General features: G+C 36.5%; 1 protein-coding gene across 1 annotated transcript in view; it reads right to left on the reverse strand.

Moving 5' to 3' along the window:
• LOC142346078 (MFS-type transporter SLC18B1-like) overlaps positions 1-24,322 on the reverse strand; it is a 116,615-nt gene extending 92,293 nt beyond the window's left edge. The window contains exons 1-4 of the mRNA XM_075398576.1: positions 24,268-24,322; positions 10,755-10,851; positions 9,895-10,028; positions 2,231-2,455 (exon numbers count right to left, since the gene is read on the reverse strand). Of these exons, the coding sequence (XP_075254691.1) occupies positions 2,231-2,455; positions 9,895-10,028; positions 10,755-10,846 (451 nt within the window). The 5' untranslated portion in view covers positions 10,847-10,851; positions 24,268-24,322. The remainder of the gene's footprint in view (positions 1-2,230; positions 2,456-9,894; positions 10,029-10,754; positions 10,852-24,267) is intronic.
• Positions 24,323-24,724: the final 402 nt, after the last annotated feature.

The raw sequence follows: 24,724 nt of genomic DNA on the forward strand, positions 1-24,724 counted from the left end.
CAGTTGCTACCGTTGCATCGCAATCACTCATGGAGTGCCTCTCATGTTCTCTCCTGCTTGTGTTCTTAAGGTCCCGGCTTATCTGGGACCTAGCCCTTTCTTTATTGGTGCTACCATTGCTTTCTTTCTTGTGCTGTTTAGATCCCGGCTTATCTGGGACAGCCCCGCCTTTTCGTTTGTTTGCTCTTTTTCGCTTTCCTGTTTTTGTTTTGTTTAGATCCCGGCTTATCTGGGAATAGTCCCTTTAGATTTTGTGCTCTGGCTTAACCGGAGCTCCCCTTTCCTTTTCTGAGATGCACTATTTGAGTGTTTTTGGTGCCCCGGTAGCCAGCAGTTGCTACCGTTGCGTCAAAATCACTCATGGAGTGCCTCTCATGTTCTCTCCTGCTTGTGTTCTTTAGGTCCCGGCTTATCTGGGACCCAGCCCTTTCTTTATTGGTGCTACCATTGCTTTCTTTCTTGTGCTGTTTAGATCCCGGCTTATCTGGGACAGCCCCGCCTTTTCGTTTGTTTGCTCTTTTTTGCTTTCCTGTTTTTGTTCTGTTTAGATCCCGGCTTATCTGGGACTAGCCCCTTTAGATTTAGTGCTCTGGCTTAACCGGAGCTCCCCTTTCTTTTTCTGAGATGCACTATTTGAGTGTTTTTGGTGCCCCGGTAGCCAGCAGTTGCTACCGTTGCATCGAAATCACTCATGGAGTGCCTCTCATGTTCTCTCCTGCTTGTGTTCTTAAGGTCCCGGCTTATCTGGGACCTAGCCCTTTCTTTATTGGTGCTACCATTGCTTTCTTTCTTGTGCTGTTTAGATCCCGGCTTATCTGGGACAGCCCCGCCTTTTCGTTTGTTTGCTCTTTTTCGCTTTCCTGTTTTTGTTTTGTTTAGATCCCGGCTTATCTGGGAATAGCCCCTTTAGATTTTGTGCTCTGGCTTAACCGGAGCTCCCCTTTCTTTTTCTGAGATGCACTATTTGAGTGTGTTTGGTGCCCCGGTAGCCAGCAGTTGCTACCGTTGCATCAAAATCACTCATGGAGTGCCTCTCATGTTCTCTCCTGCTTGTGTTCTTTAGGTTCCGGCTTATCTGGGACCCAGCCCTTTCTTTATTGGTGCTACCATTGCTTTCTTTCTTGTGCTGTTTAGATCCCGGCTTATCTGGGACAGCCCCGCCTTTTCGTTTGTTTGCTCTTTTTCGCTTTCCTCTTTTTGTTTTGTTTAGATCCCGACTTATCTGGGACTAGCCGCTTTAGATTTAGTGCTCTGGCTTAACCGGAGCTCCCCTTTCCTTTTCTGAGATGCACTATTTGAGTGTTTTTGGTGCCCCGGTAGCCAGCAGTTGCTACCGTTGCATCGAAATCACTCATGGACTGCCTCTCATGTTCTCGCCTGCTTGTGTTCTTTAGGTCCCGGCTTATCTGGGACCCAGCCCTTTCTTTATTGGTGCTACCATTGCTTTCTTTCTTGTGCTGTTTAGGTCCCGGCTTATCTGGGACCTTGCCCTGTGCGTGATTTCTTAGTAGTATTTATGATCCTTGTATGACTACTAGGAAATCATATTTGATCCTTGTATGACTACTAGGAAATCATATTTGATCCTTGTATGACTACTAAGAAATCATCTATGATCCTTGTATGTCTACTAAGAAATCATATATGATCCTTGTAGGATCATATATGATTTCCTAGTAGTCATACAAGGCTCATATATGATTTCCTAGTAGTCATACAAGGATCATATATGATTTCCTAGTAGTCATACAAGGATCATATATGGTTTCCTAGTAGTCATACAAGGATCATATATGATTTCCTAGTAGTCATACAAGGATCATAAATGATTTCATAGGTCATAGGTCAGCTCGCAGTGGTTTCATTGGGTCGGCTATCGGTTTTCGAATGCTTGCGATCTACGAGCAGTATTAGTTAGCATTTATGATTTCCTTGATTTCATACAAGGATCATATATGATTTCCTAGTAGTCATACAAGGATCGTACTAGGAAATACGTTATGATTTGTATGACATCATATATGATCCTTGTATGACTACTAGGAAGTGGCGACCCGGGGAAAGATCAAGTTTGAAAATATCGATTTTTCTTCCCTACAGGGTTCATAGAAAATTTTAGCCAAATACTTAGGCCATCAAATCAAAAAAAATTGTTTCGCCATTTTTGAATCTAAATTTCAAGCGTTTCTATAAATTATTTTCAAATTTCAGGTTCTCCGATGCGAAATACCATTTGAGCAGCGAGTCAACAAGCAGAGTAAGAAAAAAATAGTCCCATCTCTGGAGTTTGCAGACCATCCGAAACAAACAACAGACGATGAACTCCAAAGTAGTCCGAGGAGGAAAAACTGTCGCAGGTTGCCAGGTGTTATGATGGATCCGATAAATAGAGACGAAATCAGTCCTGTGATCTCGATTGCTGCAGTCACCCATCCAACCTGAGATTGCGTCAACCCTGAAATAATGAACGGGATTGTTTGTTAACTGAGCCCATTTTTGAACCCGTTTAAGGGAAGTGTACTGCTTCCATGAATGGATGTTTTATGGGATCGATTATGATTCTATTTCGTTGAAAGTCTTCTAAGACCCCGGTTAGATTCTATGAGTTACTCTAGTTCTCGTTCTTTAATGTTATAAATTGCAGGGGCGCGCGAGGCAGTTACAAGTTTTATCACAGGCTGAGATCCCAGACCAAAAGTCGATTTATCCAGAGCAAATTGAACGCACAAGGAGGGAGTCGTATGTTCAAAATTACATGGTCTGGAAACAAAAATGAACGCGCGAAAGTCTTGAACTCTATAGCTCTATGTTGCTTCTCCAATTTTGTCTGATTATTCAGACTCAACTTAGTGAGGTGATTGATATAAAAAAACTGGTTCGTTGAAAGTTGTTGGTGGTACTACTAAAAAGCCAGTCAAACGTAGAACATCCTAATAGGAGAATTTATTGAATTGCTTTTTTGTGATTATTTCAATTTCTTAGGCTTATCTTCAACACTTGTTTTCTTTTCTATTTGTTTTTCTTTAAAAGTTTCTTTACATTGGGCTCTAATACGTAATTATTTCTCTATCTGTCAATCATAGCTACTACAGTTCCTAATCTATTTTGTACAAAGCTATTTTATCACTTTGGCCATGCTTCTCTCGTTACGCCAGCAACCTGATTATATGGCGCGGAATAGTGTACTCTCAGCTATTTTTGCTCAGGACTTTCGAGGTTTACCTTGAAAAATTATTAAGAATGAACGAGAGATTTATTGGGCTTCTTGGTAGCTGTTATTTTTGCAGAGAATCGGTTTTTCGGGGGTTTTAGCCTTCATTAGTCGGGTATTATTTTTCTTTTTGTTTGTTCACAGTTTTTAGTAATTCCATCATCTTTGTATAATTCCATCCCCAAGCTTAATAATAACCATCATCGACAATTTGATTTTTTAAGGGTTCTTTGAGTTTAAAGCTGTTTACGGAGATATATGTTCCTTGCATTTTTCTCTAATAGAAATATTAATTCGTTTTTGATATTAGGATAATAGTACTTTAAGAATAGGGTCAATTGAGTTTTGATTTAATTTAACTAAATCGAACGAGCAATGGATTAGCCCTAGTTTCTGTTTGTTGTCAAGTCAATTTTAATTGTTTTCTTTATTTTACGATGACAAACTTTTACAGTCTAAATTTTCTAAGGTTTTAAATTGCTAGTTTTTTTAATTTCATGATTGTATCAAATGACCACGTTGGTAAACAAACGACCTAGTTAAATCAATTCAGCAGAACACCCAGGCCGACGTGGCGGCGCTGAAAACTTGGCAGTGAATACTTTGAATTTATGTAATAACAAGGCACAGCGCGCTAGAAAAAACCGTCCACGTTCCTAAGCTTTACTTTTCTGTTCACAGATAGTTGTTTAATTTACAGACAGTTCCGCTTTTCTATACACAGACAGTTGCGCTTTTCTATTCACAGACAGTTGCGCTTTTCTACCCAAAGACAGTTGCGCTTTTCTATTGAACAGTTGATCTATTCTCAGCTAAAAAGACCTTCTAATTTCATTGTTTTTTCTGCATTCATACTCTGACTAAAACATAGCTTCTCTCTGATTTATTCTCAAATTCTACCATCGCCCCGATCTCTTTAATCAATTTGTTGAAATCCACAATATTGATATCAGGATATGTTTTGTAGTAGGTTTTGATTAATTCAATGAACTCATCATATATCCTATTTTTTGCCATATTGGCACTTGTATTTTTCATCGGGATTACTATCATCAGTTAAAATATGTCTGGATTGAAACTTTCCCGACATCATTTGACGTCATTTGATGTTAGCAAACATCAAATGACGTCAAATGATGTCGGGAAAGTTTCAATCCAGACATATTTTAACTGATGATAGTAATCCCGATGAAAAATACAAGTGCGAATATCGCAAAAAAAGGATATATTGCCCCGATCACTTTAATCAATTTGTTGAAATCCACAATATTGATATCAGGATATGTTTTGCAGTAGGTTTTGATTAATTCAATGAACTCATCTTATATCCTATTTTTTGCCATATTCGCACTTGTATTTTTCATCGGGATTACTATCTTCAGTTAAAATATGTCTGGATTGAAACTTTCCCGACATCACTTGACGTCATTTGATGTTAGTAAACATCAAATGACGTCAAATGATGTCGGGAAAGTTTCAATCCAGACGTATTTTAACTGATGATAGTAATCCCGATGAAAAATACAAGTGCGAATATGGCAAAAAAGAGGATATATGAAGAGTTCATTGAATTAATCAAAACCTACTACAAAACATATCCTGATATCAATATTGTGGAATTCAACAAATTGATAAAAGAGATCGGGGCAAAAAGAGATAACATTGGCGTGAAATTGACTTAACGGTCTACGAGAACAGCGAGTACTATAAACTGTATCATGACGATGTTCACTTAAATTATCGAAGTGAGATTCGTTTTCTAAAAAACCATCTAATGCGAATTCTGTTAGACACTTCCGATTGTCTGACTTCGAAAACCCCAGAGAATTATCCTAATTATGCCAATACGACAAACACTTGCATCTCTAACACTTCAAGCTTTAAAAAAATGTCGTCGAAAAACCCTCTCGTAAACAGACAGTACTCTAACAACTCATATGCATATCCATACAACAACAACAATGCTTTCTATAGATTTTCACCTTAATAGCATGACCTATGTTGGGGTCAGAAATGAGTAGAAATGCTTGAAACCCTCCTTATGGTCAACAAAAAAAAATATTTGTTCATTTTGCTTTCCTTGCTGCTGTTTGGGACCTTTCTTAGTCCCGCGTCTCTGACAGCAGTGGGGTGACCACTATAGGCATATCTGAATTGTAAAAGGTTTATCTATTCATTAAAAAATAAATGCCTTGCTCTTCGATGCAGCGCTTTGATTATGTTTAATAAATTTTTAAGCAGTTAAGTTCTATTTGGATTATTCATTTACCTGTTAATCCTGGGCCTTCGCTAGCTAATGAAAATTTGTTTTCTGAAAATAAAAAACATTCCTTAGGGTCAACAAAAAAGAATATTTGTTCATTTTGGTTTCCTTGCTGCTGTTTGGGACCTTTCTTAGTCCCGCGTCTCTGACAGCAGTGGGGTGACCACAATAGGCATATCTGAATTGTAAAAGGTTTATCTATTCATTAAAAATTAAATGCCTTGCTCTACGATGCAGCGCTTTGATTATGTTAAATAAATTTTTAAGCAGTTATTTTCTATTTGGAATATTCATTTACCTGTTAATCCTGGGCCACCGCTAGCTAATGAAAATTTCTTTTCTGAAAATAAAAATTATTAAGATCCAATATGCTTCTTTCAATTAAATAGCCGGAGTTTCGTCAATAAAAGGGAACAACTGAAAAATTGCTATGAGAATGTTCAAACAAACCTGTATTTGTTTTTACGGAAACATGGTTGAACAATGAAGATGATATTAATCTATGGTGCCTAGACACATAGACAGCAATGTGGCCAAATATCAGATGTAGCTGAATATCTGAAATGTTAAAGGGGAGTGGCGCAATACTGCTAACCCCAAAATCTTCAATCCAAAAAACCGTAATGATTTTCGAAAATTGAGCGAAGACTTTGAAACACTTTGGATTGAGCTCACTCTACCCTGCAAAAAGGCTCCTCAACTGCTTTTGAATGTTTCATATTATCCTGAAAAATCTAAAACTGACATCTTTCTTGATGATTTAGCATTGCAAATAGATTGCGGAATAAGAGAAAAGCAAAAAAGTTATTACTTGGCGATTTCAATATAAATTGCTTTGAACCCAACGAAAGAAACAAATTGGACAAAATTCTTGTACCTTGTAGTCAATCAGTGGTCAACAAAACACCTACAAGAAGAAAAATCTGATTGATTTTGTAATAAAGGATGATGAGCTGCCTCATTCCAATGTTTTTACTTTTGAATCACCCATTACACCGGATCACAAAGTTATTACAATGATAACGAATGTAACTATAAACTAAAAGCAATTTGCAAGAAAAAAAATCTTCGAAAAATCAAAATATAAAAATTTGTACCTACAAGACCTGAAACAATTTGGTTGGGATGTTCTTTGCACGGCATACGACGCCAAAGACATGTATCGTATCATTAAGAAAAGTTTGATTGCAGTTATCCGCTATCACGCCCCTCTAAAAACGGTTTTCATACGGACTGAAAAATCAAAAATTAAACAGGAGAGTAATGATTTCATGAAGGGCTTCTGTAAAAAAGAATATTTGGAAAAAACAAAATGGAATATTATTAACGACTCAAGAAACTCTACTAAGTTCTTTGAAAATATCTTCTGCCTCAAAAACCGTTTTTGATGATGTTATTACACACAACTACAACAACTACATGAAGACCCAATTGCTCAGTTATAATTTTTTTTAAATTAGGTGATTACTTTGGAAGCGCTTGCAACTTTTTTCCCACGAACCATAGGAAATCTAAAAACAGTTTGGATTTTAGATTCGTAACCACAAAAGAAGTTTTACCCGCTGTAAAAATATAAGCACAAAGAAATCATCGGGTACTTCGATAATATAATATGGGCTCTAAAAGATGGTTTTTTCTTTTCAGCTGATCCAATTACATTGCTTTTTAACCAATTTTTAGCTGAATTAAAATTTCCCGAAGATCTTAAAAAGGCTGTTGTTACTCCACTTTTTAAAAAAGAGAAAATTCTCTGTCTGAGATTACAGACCAAAATCAATTACAAGCTTACTAGCAAAAGTTTCTGAGCGTTTGCTTCGTGAGCGAACCCTAGAATATCTTGAAAAATTTGAGCTGCTTTCCAATGCTCAACAATTGGTGTTCCAATGCTTTGGTGTTCGTAACAAAGTCTCAACGATTGACGCCCTTGTTTACTGTACTGAAACTATAAGGTATAGCATAATTAAAAATAATTTCATCACTGCAGCTCTACTAGATCTGTCTAAAGTTTTCGATTCGATAAATCACAAGAGCCTTCTTAAACTGCAAGTATTAAGATTTTCCAAAAATGCCTTAAACCTAATACAAAGTTATCTATCACACAGGCTTCAAAAACAATAGTGAACCATGTTGAATCCGATTGGATTGAGTTATATCAAGGTGTCCCCTAAGGGACAATTTTGGGTCCCCTTCTTTTTAAACTGTACATTAATGACTTGAACAAACAAATACCTGCTAATACAAAAATTATTCAATACGCCGATGATACTACCATTCCTACAAAAAATATGGACCTAAAATTAGCAACATATAATCTTGAACAATCATTAAAAAAAATATCTGAATATTACGAAAAACCCCGTCTAATGCTCAATCACTCAAAAACTGAATTTATTACATTCTCAAAACTAGAAGAAACCAAAAGAAACAATCTGTTAATTGATAATTACAACATACCAAATCTCAATTGCATAAAATACTTCAATATATATCTAGACTGCACATTAAATCTTCAAGAAGAATTGAAACACGTATAACGCAAAATGGCTATAGGGATAAAAACAATAAAACGTTTTTCACGCCCGTTCCCTGAGCAGACAAGACTACTACACCAGAACGCCTTAGTGATAAGTCATTTACACTACTCAGGCCTTTTACTGGCCAGCTCACAAAACACCTGCTTTATTACTCTGGAGAAACAATTTAGCTGGGCTGTAAAGACGTGCTTCAGTTGCAAAAAATACGACATTTCTTCTGAAATAAAATGCTGCTTTAATCACAAATAAACTCATCTGTACTAGAAACCTCTATCCTGAATATTAGCTCAACCCTTCAAAATAATTTTCTTAACGTGAGTTTTTTAAAAACATAATTGAAATCGGTGCAAGTCCAATAGTTCTAAAGAAGCATCTTAAAATTTTTTTCGGTCATTTATTTAAACTTAAGGCATCATAGAAAAGTTTTAAGTTTTCATCTTACCACTGTCTCAATTTAAACCGTAATATATTTAGTTTATTTTATTTATACTCTGAACTACACAGCCCATTTAGTTGTTTGCTGTTAATAACATATTGGGATTTCAATGTGTTTTTTACTTACACATTTTTCGCTCTGCTAGCGCTGATTTTAACTACTTATCTAAGGGTTTCATGGATTTGAATTTATAATATGTTATTTAATTGGTAAATTATTCTATTTAACTATCAGTTCTTATGAATCAATTACTAACCCTTCTCCAAAATTATCTCTGGAGATTTTCATAAATACTAATTTGAAAGCCGAAATTTTGCGACAGTCATAGATCTTAAAGCATTTACATGTTTCGTTTTTTCTAATTCAATTAATCAAAAAGTTATACTTGAAGCTCTTATCCATTAAAATCTCATATAGAGCTGTAAGAGCCGCAAACGTTTCAATACAACCCAAGAAATTTTTGCAAAAATGTGTAAAAAGCATTAACTGTTGCTAACAAGCTAGATAAATCCAAGTTTTTTTGCGTAATCGAAGAAATTAAATACATAAATCAAAACCATGCAACCATACAACAAAACCATACAGCAAAATTGTGATCAAATAAAAAAATTTATGAATGCTAGCTACGTTTTATCATAATTTTTTGAAAATACAAGCAATTTAAAGTTTTAACTAATTGATGGAAGCCTCATCAACTTATATAAGATTTTTTTAACAAAAAATGTTTTTGATTTCTTACAAAGATTCTCAAGATTTTTCATTTTTGCGGTTATAAGGTCTATGAAATTGATTTTGGACCTGTTTAGGAGTCTTATCAGTGTGTAACAGAATCAAATCTGCATATGTGAACCTCATCAGTGAAGAATTATTTAACATTTGCCTAATTGTTTTTCCATATTCCAAAGCTTAAGGAAAAGAGCAATTTGCATCAACCACTGAGTTGCAAACATCATTTTTTTGTCGAAGAGTTCAACAGTTTCCTTTGGAAATAAAAAAAGAAATTTTAATATTCTTAGAGTTAAAATGGATGAAAGGATAAATGGCAAACTTGCGTTTCCAGGCTCGTAGATAATTTGTAAATTACTCTATAGCTTTCACCGTCCGTTTTACATGATTAACATTCTATATTCTTTCAAGGTTGATTGTGTTTGGATAAGCATATTGTGTTTTAGACTGGGGGTTTTAGACGGGGGTTTTAGAATGACTGGGGGTTTTAGAATGACTGGGGGGTTTTAGAATGACCGGGGGTTTTAGAATGACTGGCTGTTTTAGAATGACTGGGGGTTTTAGAATGACTGGGTTTTAGAATGATTTGGGGTTTTAGAATGACTGGGGGTTTTAGAATGCTGGGTTTAAACCCACAATTGGTTAACCCGAGTCAGATGAGTATGCGCTGACTTTTTGCATTTCATAAAGTGCTCGTGCGTGCTTAGAGTTTTTTCCAACCAACCTTTCTCATTTGCCTTGTCAGGGAAGAAGGGAGCTGCGAGAGCATTGTTGATTCCCTCGAATAGAGTAGCCATAGCACACAGACCAACTGCAAACTTCCTCTGACGCAAATCCCACTTACTCTCAAATTTTACTCTGAGCAACCTTACACCGTTAGATGGCAAAAAAGTGCCGTTATTTCCGTCGCTTTTGGTCTGAAATTTATTTCACGAATTGTGGCGGACAATAGTCCAGACTTTACCCTTCCTATTAGACCAAACATGACCCAAAGGACTGCTCGTCAGATTTGGTTTTTTTAGTCAAATTTTAAAGCAATCACGCGTTATTTAACTCATGTCGTTTGGATTAGACCCCCTAACCTGTGTGTGTAAAATTTTTTGATGGAGTTGTATTGCGCAACTGCGGGAGTACGTTGGGAGTAATTTTGCATCAAAAGTGTGAGTAATTTGAGAGGGGGGGGGGTATATGTTACATGACCACTAGTGGGCAGGGGGCTATAATTAAAAGGACCCAAAGTTTGTTGCTCACAAGAACCATTCAGTACTCTGACAGTAAATGAAACAGCTGCAAGCACACAGTTTAGCTAATATTGCGATAATCAGAATAGCTTTATATCACTAAATAAGACAATACTGCTTCTGTTAATTTCGATATTTAACGATAATGCTCAGCTAGCTTACGCCATGCATGTACTTCATACAAAACCTATCACTGATTGTACGGAAGTTATAACTGCTAATTATTGTTAGTTTTACGGTATTGATGTTTTTCCTTAAATTTTTGTTCGAAACAAGTATAATTGATTATAACCACAAGGTTAATTATATTTAAGAAAAAGTTGGTAAGGGTGTAAGGGCTTGCTTGACTTGAACCGATTGACCAGGGCTGCCACTCCCGTAAAATCGTCTGACGTCATCGTTTTTGTCTACCAGTGTGGTTTCCGTTTTCTGCATTTTTCCTACACATTCAACAAAGAAACGTTGTACCACGGCAATGTTTAACCTCAGATAACCATAGAAAGTGAGAACTGCTGTGAATGCGGCAAAAAGTTATAATTTACCCCCACATCATCTGTATATAACAAATCAAGTATATAAATTCAAATCTTCAAAATTTCCGGAAATTTCGTTGACAGCTGCACGCTATTAGCGACCCTCAAAACTGGTTGTAAGAAGTTCTAGTTAAAAACTAATATCAATTTTGCAAATTGTTGCCATTTCAGATTTATAATGACAAAGTATTTTACCTAATCATCATATCGAACTTTCTGCATAATTTTTTATGGATCTGTTATAGTTTTTCCTCATATTATTATTAATTTTTTTTGGATACAGAAGGTGAGAAGCAACTTTTACAATTTAATTATTTTATCTATAGTTTCTTGCATTGATACCGGGTCTTTACTAAAAACGACTATAAGAACAAGTTTTAAGCGTGTTTCTCACATTACACTGCAGAGTTATACCGAAATCGTCAGCGGTAGATATGCCCGATGTGTGTATCTCGTGTTCGTTTTTACTATGTTAATACATTGAAAGTGGTACAATATTGCGGAAGATAGCAACTTTAGAAGAAACCGGCAAAATGGAAGGGAATATCGTATCCCATGTTCGCAAAAGTGTCCTAGTTTTAGCCGCGGAATAAAAGTACAAACTTAATAACCTATTTTTCGCGCGAGTTGTATCACGCATCCGCTCAATTTACGTATCAATTTTTCGCACACAATGTAGCTCGTGTAACGGCTGCTCTCCTTGTGTTTCACAAAGAAAGTTTTACACCGCCCAGTTCGTTCTGAGTGGTTACAAAATCTGTCCGGATACTTCGTTTATGCAGTTCGCTTTTGTAACTGTATATCCGCTCTGCTGTACTTACCGTTGCATTAACTATTTTAGTTCGTAACTATTCGCTGATCTTAGTTTTTTCAACTATCAATTTGAACTGGATTGCTACAGATCACACAATACGGGATCTCTTTATGTATACCAGTTCAATCCGATAGAAAAAACAAATCGAAGACAAAGATATATGTCTAAGACCTGTTTGTGCAAAAATATTTAAATTTAAACCTAAGTTGGCTTTTGCTGTTTGTACTCACAAGTTGAGAATGCCAGAAGTTGGGGTTGTAACAGTTGAATTTCAGCTCCAATAATTCGTTGATGCAAGACACAGTAACAGAATTTACTGCTCAATAATAATTTTTTGAATACAAGACACAGTAACAATTTACTGCTCAGGAATATTTCTAGTTCAAGACACAGTAACACGTTATTTACTGCTCAAGACAATTTGTTTTGCAATATTTTGCTGAGTTATACTTTCAGCCGTTTTCTGCGGCTACTACGTTGAGTTCTCTTGTGTTTCTTTTTGTTATTTCCCCCTTTTTCTCTTTTTTCTCACGTGACAAACTGTAACTAGAACTAGAACTATAACTATAACTATTAAATGACTAAGACATCAGAAAGTGTTTTGTTTCTATTTTCCCCGCCTATGCAAGCTTGTTATTCCTTAAGCTCAGCTCCAACATCGCCGGCCCTGTTTTCCTTCGTGAAAACATCATCGTCAGTTGGTAGTACTGGAGCGAGCTTCACTACGGGCCTCTTGTAGTATCCATCTTTTGTTCGGATTTTCGCTGATCGAATCACTCCGTCGGAACCTTCAAAGGTTTCGGTTATTCGACCCAGATTGTAATATCCACGTTTGTCACTGTCTTCCACTAACCACACAAGATCACCCTGCTGAAGACTTCTGTCCGTTGTGGTCTGCCATTTCTTTCGACTATTCAACGTTGGCAAGTATTCTTTACGGAATCTGTCCCAGATGAGGTCTGCGTAAGCTTGTGTTTGTCGGAAGAGCTTTCTGTGATCAACAAATTGCTCTGCATCTGATAGATACGGTAAACAAAGGTTCTTGTTGCCAAGTAGGAAGTGGTTTGGAGTAATAGCTTCTAAATCGGTAGCATCAGAACTGACTTGTGTCAGCGGTCTAGCATTCAGCGTCTGTTCAACAAGACACATCGTGGTTGACAGAACATCCTCCGTGACTGATCGATTGCCCAGCACTGCGTACATTGCCTTCTTGCAACTCCTAACCAGTCTTTCCCACACTCCTCCAAAGTGTGGTGCTGCAGGTGGGTTGAACTTCCATCTGATACCTTGTTGAATCAGATGTTCTTCAATTCGCACCCTGTTCCATGCTGCTATATACTCTGCCAGTTCTTTTTCAGCTCCAACGAAGTTTGTTCCGTTATCGCTAATCATTTTGACCGGTTTGCCTCTTCGTGCAATGAATCGCATAATTGCGTTCAGACAACAATCAGTGTTTAGTTTTGGTACAATCTCTATATGTACTGCACGTACAGTAAGGCATGTGAATAGACAGCACCAACGCTTTTCGTTTCTTCGACCAATCTTTACTGTGAATGGTCCGAAATAGTCCACGCCCACGTTGGAAAATACTGTTGATGCGACTAATCGTTCTTCAGGTAGATCTGCCAATACTGGTGCCTTTGTTTGGGCTCTTCCCTTTCGACATCTAATGCATTTCCTTTTGATCGATCTCAAAGCATTTCGTATACCTAGGATCCAGAATTTCTGCTGAACTATGTTTCTGACATGTTCAGTACCTTCGTGATGATTATCCTTGTGTTCATTTCGCAAGAATAATTCAACTACATGGTGCTTCCAATGTAACAGTATTGGATGCTTGGTTTCGAAGTTCAATTGACTTTTACCTATTCTGCCCTGGGCACGAATAAGTCCTTGCTGGTCAATGAATGGTGAAAACTGGAGGATTTTGCTGTTTTTTGGAATTTCCCTTTCAGCCTTTAGAGATTTCATCTCTTCAGTAAACTGTTCTTGCTGCAGTAGTCTGAAGATGCTTGCTTGTGCACCCTCTCTTTCTTCAACACTTAGTGTTTTTGTTGCCGGTTTGTGTTTTATAAATACGCGCTGTACGTATGCCATTGTATTTACTAGCTTGTCATTTAGGCATACATCCTTGTATTTTGCTGCAGCGTTGCAAACACGGCGAACTTTGCCCGGTTTGTTGGGGTTTAGTACTGGATGGTGTGGCAAATACCACTCTCTTCCGAAAGTGCCTTTGACTTCCGATTTACCAAGGATCTTCACAAATCCCTTTTCAACATCTGTATCAATTGACTGTTGATACAAATCTTTTAACTTTGGGTCTCGTTGGAATCTTCGTTCCAGTGAGTAGAGCTGACCAAGGGCTGAGCCGTAGTTGTTTGGAAGACTGGGTTCTGGTTCATTCCAGAGCATGCCAACTTCGTACCGCTCGCCTGTAAACTTTGTCGTGCTCTCTAGAAATTTCTGAGCTTGCTGCTCTTTCTTTGATTGACTTACAACATTTATTTTGGAAGCATAAGTTTCTATGTCCCACCATGATTGTATATTTTCGGCCACTTTCACATCTTCTGTAGAGGCGAAATGACAAACATTTTGACTGTTCTTGCCTGTCATGGGACCACTGACTACCCATCCTAATTCTGTTAAGACGGCGAAAGGCTCACTTCGTGTTCCAATCTTATAGTCCAATGGACGTTGAATTTCGTAGGCATCTTGTCCAAGAATGATGCCTACTTCCATCAGGTTGAATCTTCTGTTTGTGAGAACATTCAGGTGTCTGAACTTGTTCTTCAGTTCTTTGTAGTCATATGTTGTGTTTCCCAACGAGATTGATGGGTGTGCAAACGCTTCAATTGAATGCACCTTTGAATGTAGTCCCTTTATTGTGATAGGAACCTTCTCTGTCCTCAAATCTTGCGTCCCATGTATGCCAGCTATGTTTAAGGTAACGTCCGTGCCTTTGGCTTGTAGTTGATCCTTAACACTTTGATCGATGAATGATACTGTTGAACCACTATCGAGGAAAGCGTAGGTAGTCAACCTGTTACCACCACTCTGAACCGATACCGGAACTATTTGAAGAAAACTAGTAACTTGGTTACTCTGGTTGATTGTTGCTGCGCTTACGTTAACTGCGTGACTACCCTCGTCCATTCGGTTTTCTGAGTGTAGCAGTCTGTTGTGCTTTTTGGTACATCCGTTTATACCACACAAATTGACTTTGCAATCTTTGATTGCATGTCCTTTTCCCAGACATCCATAACATAAGCGTTCTCTCCTCACTGCCACGTATCGATCATTCACACTCATGTTTTTGAATGATGGACAGTTCCAAATTTTATGAGTGCCATCGGCTAATGGACAGTGATCGCTTTGCGTCTGCTTGGTTTCTTGCAGGTTCGAACTTGCACTGAAGTTCGATGTCTTCGAGAATTGTTTTTCTCTATTTGCGTTGCGTCGGTCCTCTTCTTTGCGTTCCCCTTTAAACGCTGAAAACCCTTCATGCACGAATGCCATTCGTGATAGCCATTTTTCAAACTTGATTAGATCAGGCCAGTCCTCGTCTTTGTCATCGACGTAGAACAACCATTTTTCTTTAAGAACTTGAGGTAGCTTATCAACTGCCATGTACAATGTCGAACTTGATTGCAAATCACCAATATGTTTGTACTCTTTGAGCACGTTCACGAAGTTAGATACAATAACAGAAAAATTAATCAGGCTGGTTGAATCATGAGGTTTCACTTGATTAGCTTTTCGTAGGCTCTCAAGCTGCGCATCTATAATTACATGCGATCTTCCAAATTTTCTTTCTAAAATGTTCCAGGCAGCACTATAAAACTGTCCAGAATAGCCCATTCCCGAGATTGCAGATTTTGCTTTGACTGTTAGCAGAGTCTTTAAATGGCTCATTTTTTCTGAGTCGGGAATCGTGCGTTTATCTACTGTTGCTATGAACATGCCAGACCACTCAGGCCACTCCAGCGGGTTTCCGTCAAAATTATTCAACCTCAATTTGGGTAAACTACTGCTTGAATGTCCAGTGTTGTAGTGCCTTCCAGCTATCGGCGATATATCCCGCCCTTCAACACTTACTGAGCGTTCGCGAGAGTTTGGGTACCATGGGTAATGCCTCTGCTTATTCCGTTCAGGGCTGACGTCAAAGCGAGCTCTTGGTCGAATTGGCGTTCGCGTGTCGTTCATCGAATTCGCCCACTCCGAGACATCTCTTCCTTTTGGTGTCCAATTGAAAGGTGACTTGTCACGCGCCTTAGTCGATTGAGAACGTAAGTCATCTTTCTCCAATGCTGTTCTTTGCAAATGGCGCTCTAGGTCTCGCTCCTTTTGCCGAAGCTGATGTTGCATCTCTAGTTCTTTCATTTGCATTTCTAGCTCCAACCTCTTTCGATCAAATTGGGCTCGTTCGATTTGCAACTTTCTTTCAAATTCAATTTCAAATTCCTTTATTCGTTCTTCAACCCGACGTTTCACTGAAGATGTTTCCGAAACGTTTTCTGTATCCTGGTTGATTGTCCGTGTAACCGTATTCGTCGTTGCATTACTTGTGTTACCATGGTTTTGGTTAAACTCTGGAATTCCAACGTTTTGTTCTAACTGATGCACATCATTCGCAGGCGGTTGCTCTTCATTGGCATGAAGAGTTGACTGGCTTTGCTGGCTTGACATTTTTGTCTCTCCGTGGATATAAGGTAACCACTCTGCGTTCAAATATTGAAAGTATTTTTCTCTCTCAAGTTTGCGTTTTAAAGAAATATCTGGGTCTCGGAGAGTCTCAGCTTTCTTATTCGCGAGTTTTTGAATGCTGTCGTCCAGTTGCAGTATCTGCTGATAAAGAGTCTTGAGCTTGCTTGGTCGATCTCGATTATCAATGAGCTCAAAACCTTCTTCCTGTTTCTCAATCCACTTGTTTCGCAAGTTGTTGATCTGGCGATCCAAAACGCTTTGACTCTGTGACGGAGTCACTTCTTGTGTACTTCGGGACTGCAGCTTGAACCTCTACAGCTCCTTTATTTGTTTGCTTTAATTTAGTTTTTGCTCTTCAACGTTCCTATTTGCTTTGCCTAATTGGCTTTGCGTTGTTGAATTGCCTGTTGAGTTTTGTTCTCGTTCGTCGATGACTTCGTCACTTCGACTGTTGGGGTTGGACAGCAGTTTATTCCACTGTCCGGGTCGGCGGACCAAATGTAACGGCTGCTCTCCTTGTGTTTCACAAAGAAAGTTTTACACCGCCCAGTTCGTTCTGAGTGGTTACAAAATCTGTCCGGATACTTCGTTTATGCAGTTCGCTTTTGTAACTGTATATCCGCTCTGCTGTACTTACCGTTGCATTAACTATTTTAGTTCGTAACTATTCGCTGATCTTAGTTTTTTCAACTATCAATTTGAACTGGATTGCTACAGATCACACAATACGGGATCTCTTTATGTATACCAGTTCAATCCGATAGAAAAAACAAATCGAAGACAAAGATATATGTCTAAGACCTGTTTGTGCAAAAATATTTAAATTTAAACCTAAGTTGGCTTTTGCTGTTTGTACTCACAAGTTGAGAATGCCAGAAGTTGGGGTTGTAACAGTTGAATTTCAGCTCCAATAATTCGTTGATGCAAGACACAGTAACAGAATTTACTGCTCAAGAATAATTTTTTGAATACAAGACACAGTAACAATTTACTGCTCAGGAATATTTCTAGTTCAAGACACAGTAACACGTTATTTACTGCTCAAGACAATTTGTTTTGCAATATTTTGCTGAGTTATACTTTCAGCCGTTTTCTGCGGCTACTACGTTGAGTTCTCTTGTGTTTCTTTTTGTTATTTCCCCCTTTTTCTCTTTTTTCTCACGTGACAAACTGTAACTAGAACTAGAACTATAACTATAACTATTAAATGACTAAGACATCAGAAAGTGTTTTGTTTCTATTTTCCCCGCCTATGCAAGCTTGTTATTCCTTAAGCTCAGCTCCAACAGCTCGATTTCGCATATAATCCGCAATTAAGCCTAATTTAATGCGTTTTGAGCATCAAAGTGATTATTAAAGCTTTATTAACTACTTTTGTTAAAAGGAACCAATAATTGAGCTGGCGTGTTAAACGAATGAATTCGAAAACCAAAAACTCACCTCGAAACTTTCTCAAATCTTACATTTCTCATGTCTTCATTTATTTGGTCTATTTCTTTTTATTTTTTGTCTAGTTTTCGTCTTTTTCACTATGGTTACTCAAATTAATGATTATGCTGTCAGTAATCGATCATGAATGAGCAAAACTCAGGCAAAAATTTTGAGGGAAATTTCGGAAATTATTCAAATTGAAGATTATGCATCAAGAATCGATCATGAATGAGCAAAACGCAGGCAAAAAGTTTGAGGGAAATTTTGGAAACTATTCAAATTGAAGATTATGCATGAAGAATTGATCATGAATGAGCAAAACTTAGGCCAAAATTTTGCGGGAAATTTCGGAAGTTATTCAAATTGAAGATTATGCATCAAGAATCGATCATGAATGAGCAAAACTCAGGAAAAAAGTTTGAAGGAAATTTCGGAAATTATTCAAATTGAAGATTATGCATCAAGAATCGATCATGAATGAGCAAAACTCAGTCAAAAAGTCTGAAGGAAATTTCGGAAATTAGTCAAATTGAAGATTATGCATCAAGAATCGATCATGAATGAGCAAAACTCAGGCCAAAAGTTTGAGGGAAATTTCGGAAATTATTCAAATTGAAGATTATGCATAAAGAATCGATCATGATTGAGCAAAACGCAGGCAAAAAGTTTGAGGGAAATTTTGGAAATTATTCAAATTGAAGATTATGCATGAAGAATCGATCATGAATGAGCAAAACTTAGGCAAAAATTTTGAGGGAAATTTCGGAAGTTATTCAAATTGAAGATTATGCATCAAGAATCGATAATGAATGAGCAAAACTCAGGTGAAAAGTTTGAAGGAAATTTCGGAAATTATTCAAATTGAAGATTATGCATCAAGAATCGATCATGAATGAGCAAAACTCAGGCCAAAAATTTGAGGGAAATTTCGGAAATTATTCAAATTGAAGATTATGCATCAAGAATCGATCATGAATGAGCAAAACTCAGGCAAAAAGTCTGAAGGAAATTTCGGAAATTATTCAAATTGAAGATTATGCATCAAGAATCGATCATGAATGAGCAAAACTCAGGCCAAAAATTTGAAGGAAATTTCGGAAATTATTCAAATTGAAGATTATGCATCAAGAATCGATCATGAATGAGCAAAACTCAGTCAAAAAGTCTGAAGGAAATTTCGGAAATTAGTCAAATTGAAGATTATGCATCAAGAATCGATCATGAATGAGCAAAACTCAGGCCAAAAGTTTGAGGGAAATTTCGGAAATTATTCAAATTGAAGATTATGCATGAAGAATCGATCATGAATGAGCAAAACTTAGGCAAAAATTTTGAGGGAAATTTCGGAAGTTATTCAAATTGAAGATTATGCATCAAGAATCGATAATGAATGAGCAAAACTCAGGTGAAAAGTTTGAAGGAAATTTCGGAAATTATTCAAATTGAAGATTATGCATCAAGAATCGATCATGAATGAGCAAAACTCAGGCCAAAAATTTGAGGGAAATTTCGGAAATTATTCAAATTGAAGATTATGCATCAAGAATCGATCATGAATGAGCAAAACTCAGGCAAAAAGTCTGAAGGAAATTTCGGAAATTATTCAAATTGAAGATTATGCATCAAGAATCGATCATGAATGAGCAAAACTCAGGCAAAAATTTTGAGGGAAATTTCGGAAATTATTCAAATTGAAGATTATGCATCAAGAATCGATCATGAATGAGCAAAACGCAGGCAAAAAGTTTGAGGGAAATTTTGGAAACTATTCAAATTGAAGATTATGCATGAAGAATTGATCATGAATGAGCAAAACTTAGGCCAAAATTTTGAGGGAAATTTCGGAAGTTATTCAAATTGAAGATTATGCATCAAGAATCGATCATGAATGAGCAAAACTCAGGCCAAAAATTTGAAGGAAATTTCGGAAATTATTCAAATTGAAGATTATGCATCAAGAATCGATCATGAATGAGCAAAACTCAGGCAAAAAGTCTGAAGGAAATTTCGGAAATTAGTCAAATTGAAGATTATGCATCAAAAATTGATCATGAATGAGCAAAACTCAGGCCAAAAGTTTGAGGGAAATTTCGGAAATTGTTCAAATTGAAGATTATGCATCAAGAATCGATCATGATTGAGCAAAACTTAGACAACAATTTTGAGGGAAATTTTGTAAATTATTCAATTTGAAGATTATGCATCAAGAATCGATCACGAATGAGCAAAACTTATTCATTATTCAAATGGATTGGCCTTTTACGTTTTAGTTTGAAAAATATCTTGACATGACAAATTTAATTGATAAATCAGGCAATTAACAAATCAGGCAAATTTAATTAACAAATAAATCAGGCAATTAGAAATAAAGCAGAAATAAATTAGAAAAGAAAAGTTTTTTAAGTTTTTCACTCTTATATTGGGTAGAATATGTCCTCTAAAGCATTCTGGTATCGGCTGCTCGAAAAATTATTTCAATTTAAAGCTTCAATAAACTCCTAATTTATTATTAATTATTAAACCACTTTTGCATGCTCAAAATGCGCTCATTTAATTAGGCTCGATTGTGGATTAGAGATTCTTTTAATGCAAATAATAGATACCTGAATTGAGTGGAAACGTGCTACAAGACTTGTAGCCAACTTTTCGTTCCGAATGTTTTTTTGCAAAGTATTAAAACCACTTTTGCATGCTCAAAATGCGCGCATTTAATTAGGCTCAATTGCGGATTTGAGATACTTTGAATGCGAATAATAGATACCTAAATTGAGCGGAAACGTACTACAAGATTTGTTACCTAGTTTCGCACCGAATGTTCTTTTATTTCGCAAAATTGGCGGAACCCCTTTTGCGAAAAGTAAGATACAAAGGATGTCATCTAATTTCGTTCATTTTATGTAACTAATTTTCGAGCCAATTTTACTAAGGCGGAAATTTTGGGGTATACCTCTGCACTGTAATGCAAAGTTATTGGCCAAAATGGCATTACATTATTTTACATGCATTAATGATTCAACCCCACATATTGAAGGGCGAAACTATATGCTCAACATTTTTTGTTCAGCCAATTTTGGCTGGTCGATTTATTTGAAGTACAAAGACCTGAGAGGTATTATTGAAAAGCCCGTCGAACGTTGATTATTTATTTGAAGGATTTTAAATTTCCTCATATTCGGGAACGTATGGCGTTTTAAAATTTTGTTCACCTTTTTTGTTCATCTATTTTTCACTCTTTTGTTCACCTTTTTTTTGTACATTTGGGGTTCTTTGGGTCAAATGCTTTTAACAAATCCTTTTGCAAAATCTGCCAAAATTTAGTAATCAATAGGTTACTTTTATAAATTTGATCAGTATCTGATGGCTGGTCAACTGTTGCGTAGGACTTGACTATTACAGTTTTACATACTTCGAACTAATTTAGCTGAAATTCCAAGCTTTTAAAGCAAAAATAACTGAATTTTGCAATAAATGCTACATTTTTCAGTTTGTTTGCACTGGACAGATTTTAAAATTTGCGAAATGTTTATAATATATCGAGAAGAAGGCGGAACAACGGTATGAATACCATGTAAATTGCTGAGGTTCATTTGTTGCAGGATTTCAGCATCATGTCATCAAACTTAATTTGTTTTCTGACAAAACTATTTCTTAGCACCACCATATTAATTTTGTTTGTCTCACCCTTTAGTGGTTGTCGTAATGTTATTCTTGTTATTGAGGTTTGATGTTTCATATGTTCAGCTCATTTCATCTGCTTTTAATTTACTTCCTTCGATTCTCATCAATTGTTTTCTGTACAAGCTTGTCACAAAAATTGGAATTACAAACTGCCAAATCATTTATTTGCAAATCAAAATATTTGAAAACATTTTTTGTTTCATCTTGTTCGGTGGTTTGCAACAGATGCTTGGCCTCTTTGTTTCTTTATTTTTCGACCAGTTTTAGCTAATTTCTTATGATTTTAAGATTCTTCTGTAATTATGAACTATCTCTATTTTCTGTTCTCCGCCAAATTTACATAAAAAAGGTCATATTTGAATATCAAACAAAATTGTTGTACAGAACTTAATAAGCTTTAGTTAATTTACGCACATCAATACCGATTAGTTGAAACCTGGTTAGTTGAAGCATCTGATATGAGTCTCAATTAAAGTACCTTTTCAATTTTGAATACTATCTCTATAATCGTAAATGTTCCCTCGTAGACGTTTCCCCATGTTTGCATCAGAAGCCTCCCTTACGGTTTTGGGCGCACAGTTGGGGAAAAATAAACACTGTTTGTTCAGAAGGTCCCGCGACCAGCTTTAAAACTATTTCTCGTTTTCGACTTTCCAGTTTTGGAAAAAGGGGAGGTTGCCAGAGCAAAATAAACAAGAATGCATACTAAGCAGCTAGCATGTGAACGTTACTGAATTTCATTAGAAAACAGTGTAATCAAGCAAACATAATGGAGATCACAGGGTCGCTCGTACGAACCCCCAACTGTGGCCAATTATGGGTAAGCGAAATCAATGTTTTGAAGCATATGTCTGGAGCATGGACTAGTTTAAGAGCATTAAGGGGTCACACTCGCTCCATTCAATTGGGCAACTATGGTCTAGATATCGAACTCTTAATATAATAAAACGTACTCGAACGTTGGAATTTTTAAGCCAAAGCAAGTCCAGATTACGTTGTATGTAAATTTGTTTAACCGACATTTGCCAGCAAAAAGCTAATCAAACATTTCTTTTTTTAGCGACTGCTAATTTAAATGACTTATGTGAACGTATGTTATCCCAGTGAAACTAAACTTGATAGCCTTGATAAGAAACATACTTAATCATGGAAAATCTTGCCAAGATCTTGCCATGTTACATGGCAAGAAAACATCAAGATATGTACGTTATTTGCATGGCTATCAATAAACGAGATCTTGGCAAGATTTCCAGGAAAGACTAACCATGACATGGAAAGATATACCAAGTTGTAAAAATTAAAAAGCACCTTCAAACAAGATTTAGAACGAATTCATATGATTAAGCACGATGTTTGTCTCAAATGTTTGTCTATCAAGATCTTGGCAAGATGTTTCAAGTTTTGCACGAGGTAACAAGATGTTGCATGTCATGGCAAGGTGGATCAAGTTTCGTTTCACTGGGATCTTGAACATCGTATGGACTGTACATTGCTGATTGAATTTGAAATTCGTTTCCGGAACTCAACCGATTCTTCTAGTGAAGATTTCCCATCTGTCTATTCGAGTTTGTATTAAACCACTATACGGGTAGATTAAAAATTGACGGCAGCAGAAGCAGAAAAAATATTGTTATTGCAAGACGCTTTATTCTTTAACTTGACAGAAATTGAAAGAAATTTTGCTGTTTTTTTTTCAGAGTTTTTCTACATTTTTGTGTCCTATTTGAGAGAATTCTGAATAGATATTTCAAAAAATTTTATGCAAAGACATTTGCTGACATTTTCTTTTAGGTTTCTCCCTAATAGAAGATTCATGCAATGATGTTTGAAAAAGTTGAGCAAAGATCAGAGTTGAATGCTTTCGGAACATTTTGTGCGTTTGCACCTATCCAACCGTCTTTTTTGTCATTGCAATTATTTCCTAATCTTTCTAAGCTTGACAGCAACTTTAAACTCGGGAGGGATTTAGTGAACGCGGAGAGAGGAATGCAGTATAATTTTATTGAACCCCTAACTGTGTTGCCCAATGAATCTTATTTTCGGAAGACTCGCCAGAATCAATAACCAAACAAGAAATCTTTTTTTGTTTTTCTTTGGCACCATAGCCATCTGATATTTCCTTTTTCCAGGAATAAAGAGCAGTTAAGAGCCTCAAAATAATTTGAAAACAACTATTCCAACAGTTTTATGTTTCCGCACAGAAAATTGTTGGCCAAAAATTCAAATTCAATTTGCCTTCACAGATTCAAAATCATAATTATTCAAACAAAGTTCAAGGTAGTGTAAAGTTAAATTTAATCTCAAGCTTTCCTGAAGTTGAGTTGATTAGATTCACGAGAATTCAACATTTTTTAGTCGGCGTTTAAATTATTTTTTGCTGTAAGAAATATATGAAACACAAATAAAGTGAGTTTGATTCGAGTTGGCTACTACCGGATCTGAGATCAATTTTTATTTCCATTTGCTTTTCTGAATGTAACATTTCTATTAATTGAACTTATATAAAACTCATTTGAAGTGAAATTGTTCAACTCTATATAGCAATGGAGCTTACTAATTATCACTATAAGTTTTTTTTAACTCTTACTCAACTCTTACGCTTCCGGTCAGTTTTTTCTCCGATCTTAATGAACAATACCATTACCATCAAAATTTGTGTTCCTATGATTAGTGAGTGGTAAAAATAAGTTTCATACCTTAGCTTGTAAATCTCCGAAAGTGGCACAAGTCGTACTTTGAACTTGAATGAAGTAAACAAAAACAAAAGAAGAAAGAAGCAATTGTTTACTAACACGGCACAATTTTATTTATTAAAACCTAATAAACGATGCGTTGATTCTATATAAACAACTATTTACCTAAAGTACCTCTTCACACCGTCAAGCCGAATTGCTCTAACGAATCATTCTGAATCTGATTATCATATGGCCTTAGAAAGGTCAAATTGCAAAGCTGGCTTAGCTAAACGGACTTTCAGCGATCGTTGCTTACGAAATGGCACTTTTAGCTGCAAATTCTAGACAAATTTTTGTCAGGTTTTTCGCATAAACTAGTTCACTTGGCCTAAAGTTTTTTTCTGTAAAATTTGTTTTTCGAAAGCTTAAGATATCTTTGAGGCGTCCAAATTCCTAATAACTCCAAGTCCGATCAGCA

The sequence above is a fragment of the Convolutriloba macropyga genome, chromosome 9, assembly GCF_964194025.1.
Source record: "Convolutriloba macropyga chromosome 9, txConMacr16.3, whole genome shotgun sequence".
NCBI lineage: Eukaryota > Metazoa > Xenacoelomorpha > Acoela > Convolutidae > Convolutriloba > Convolutriloba macropyga.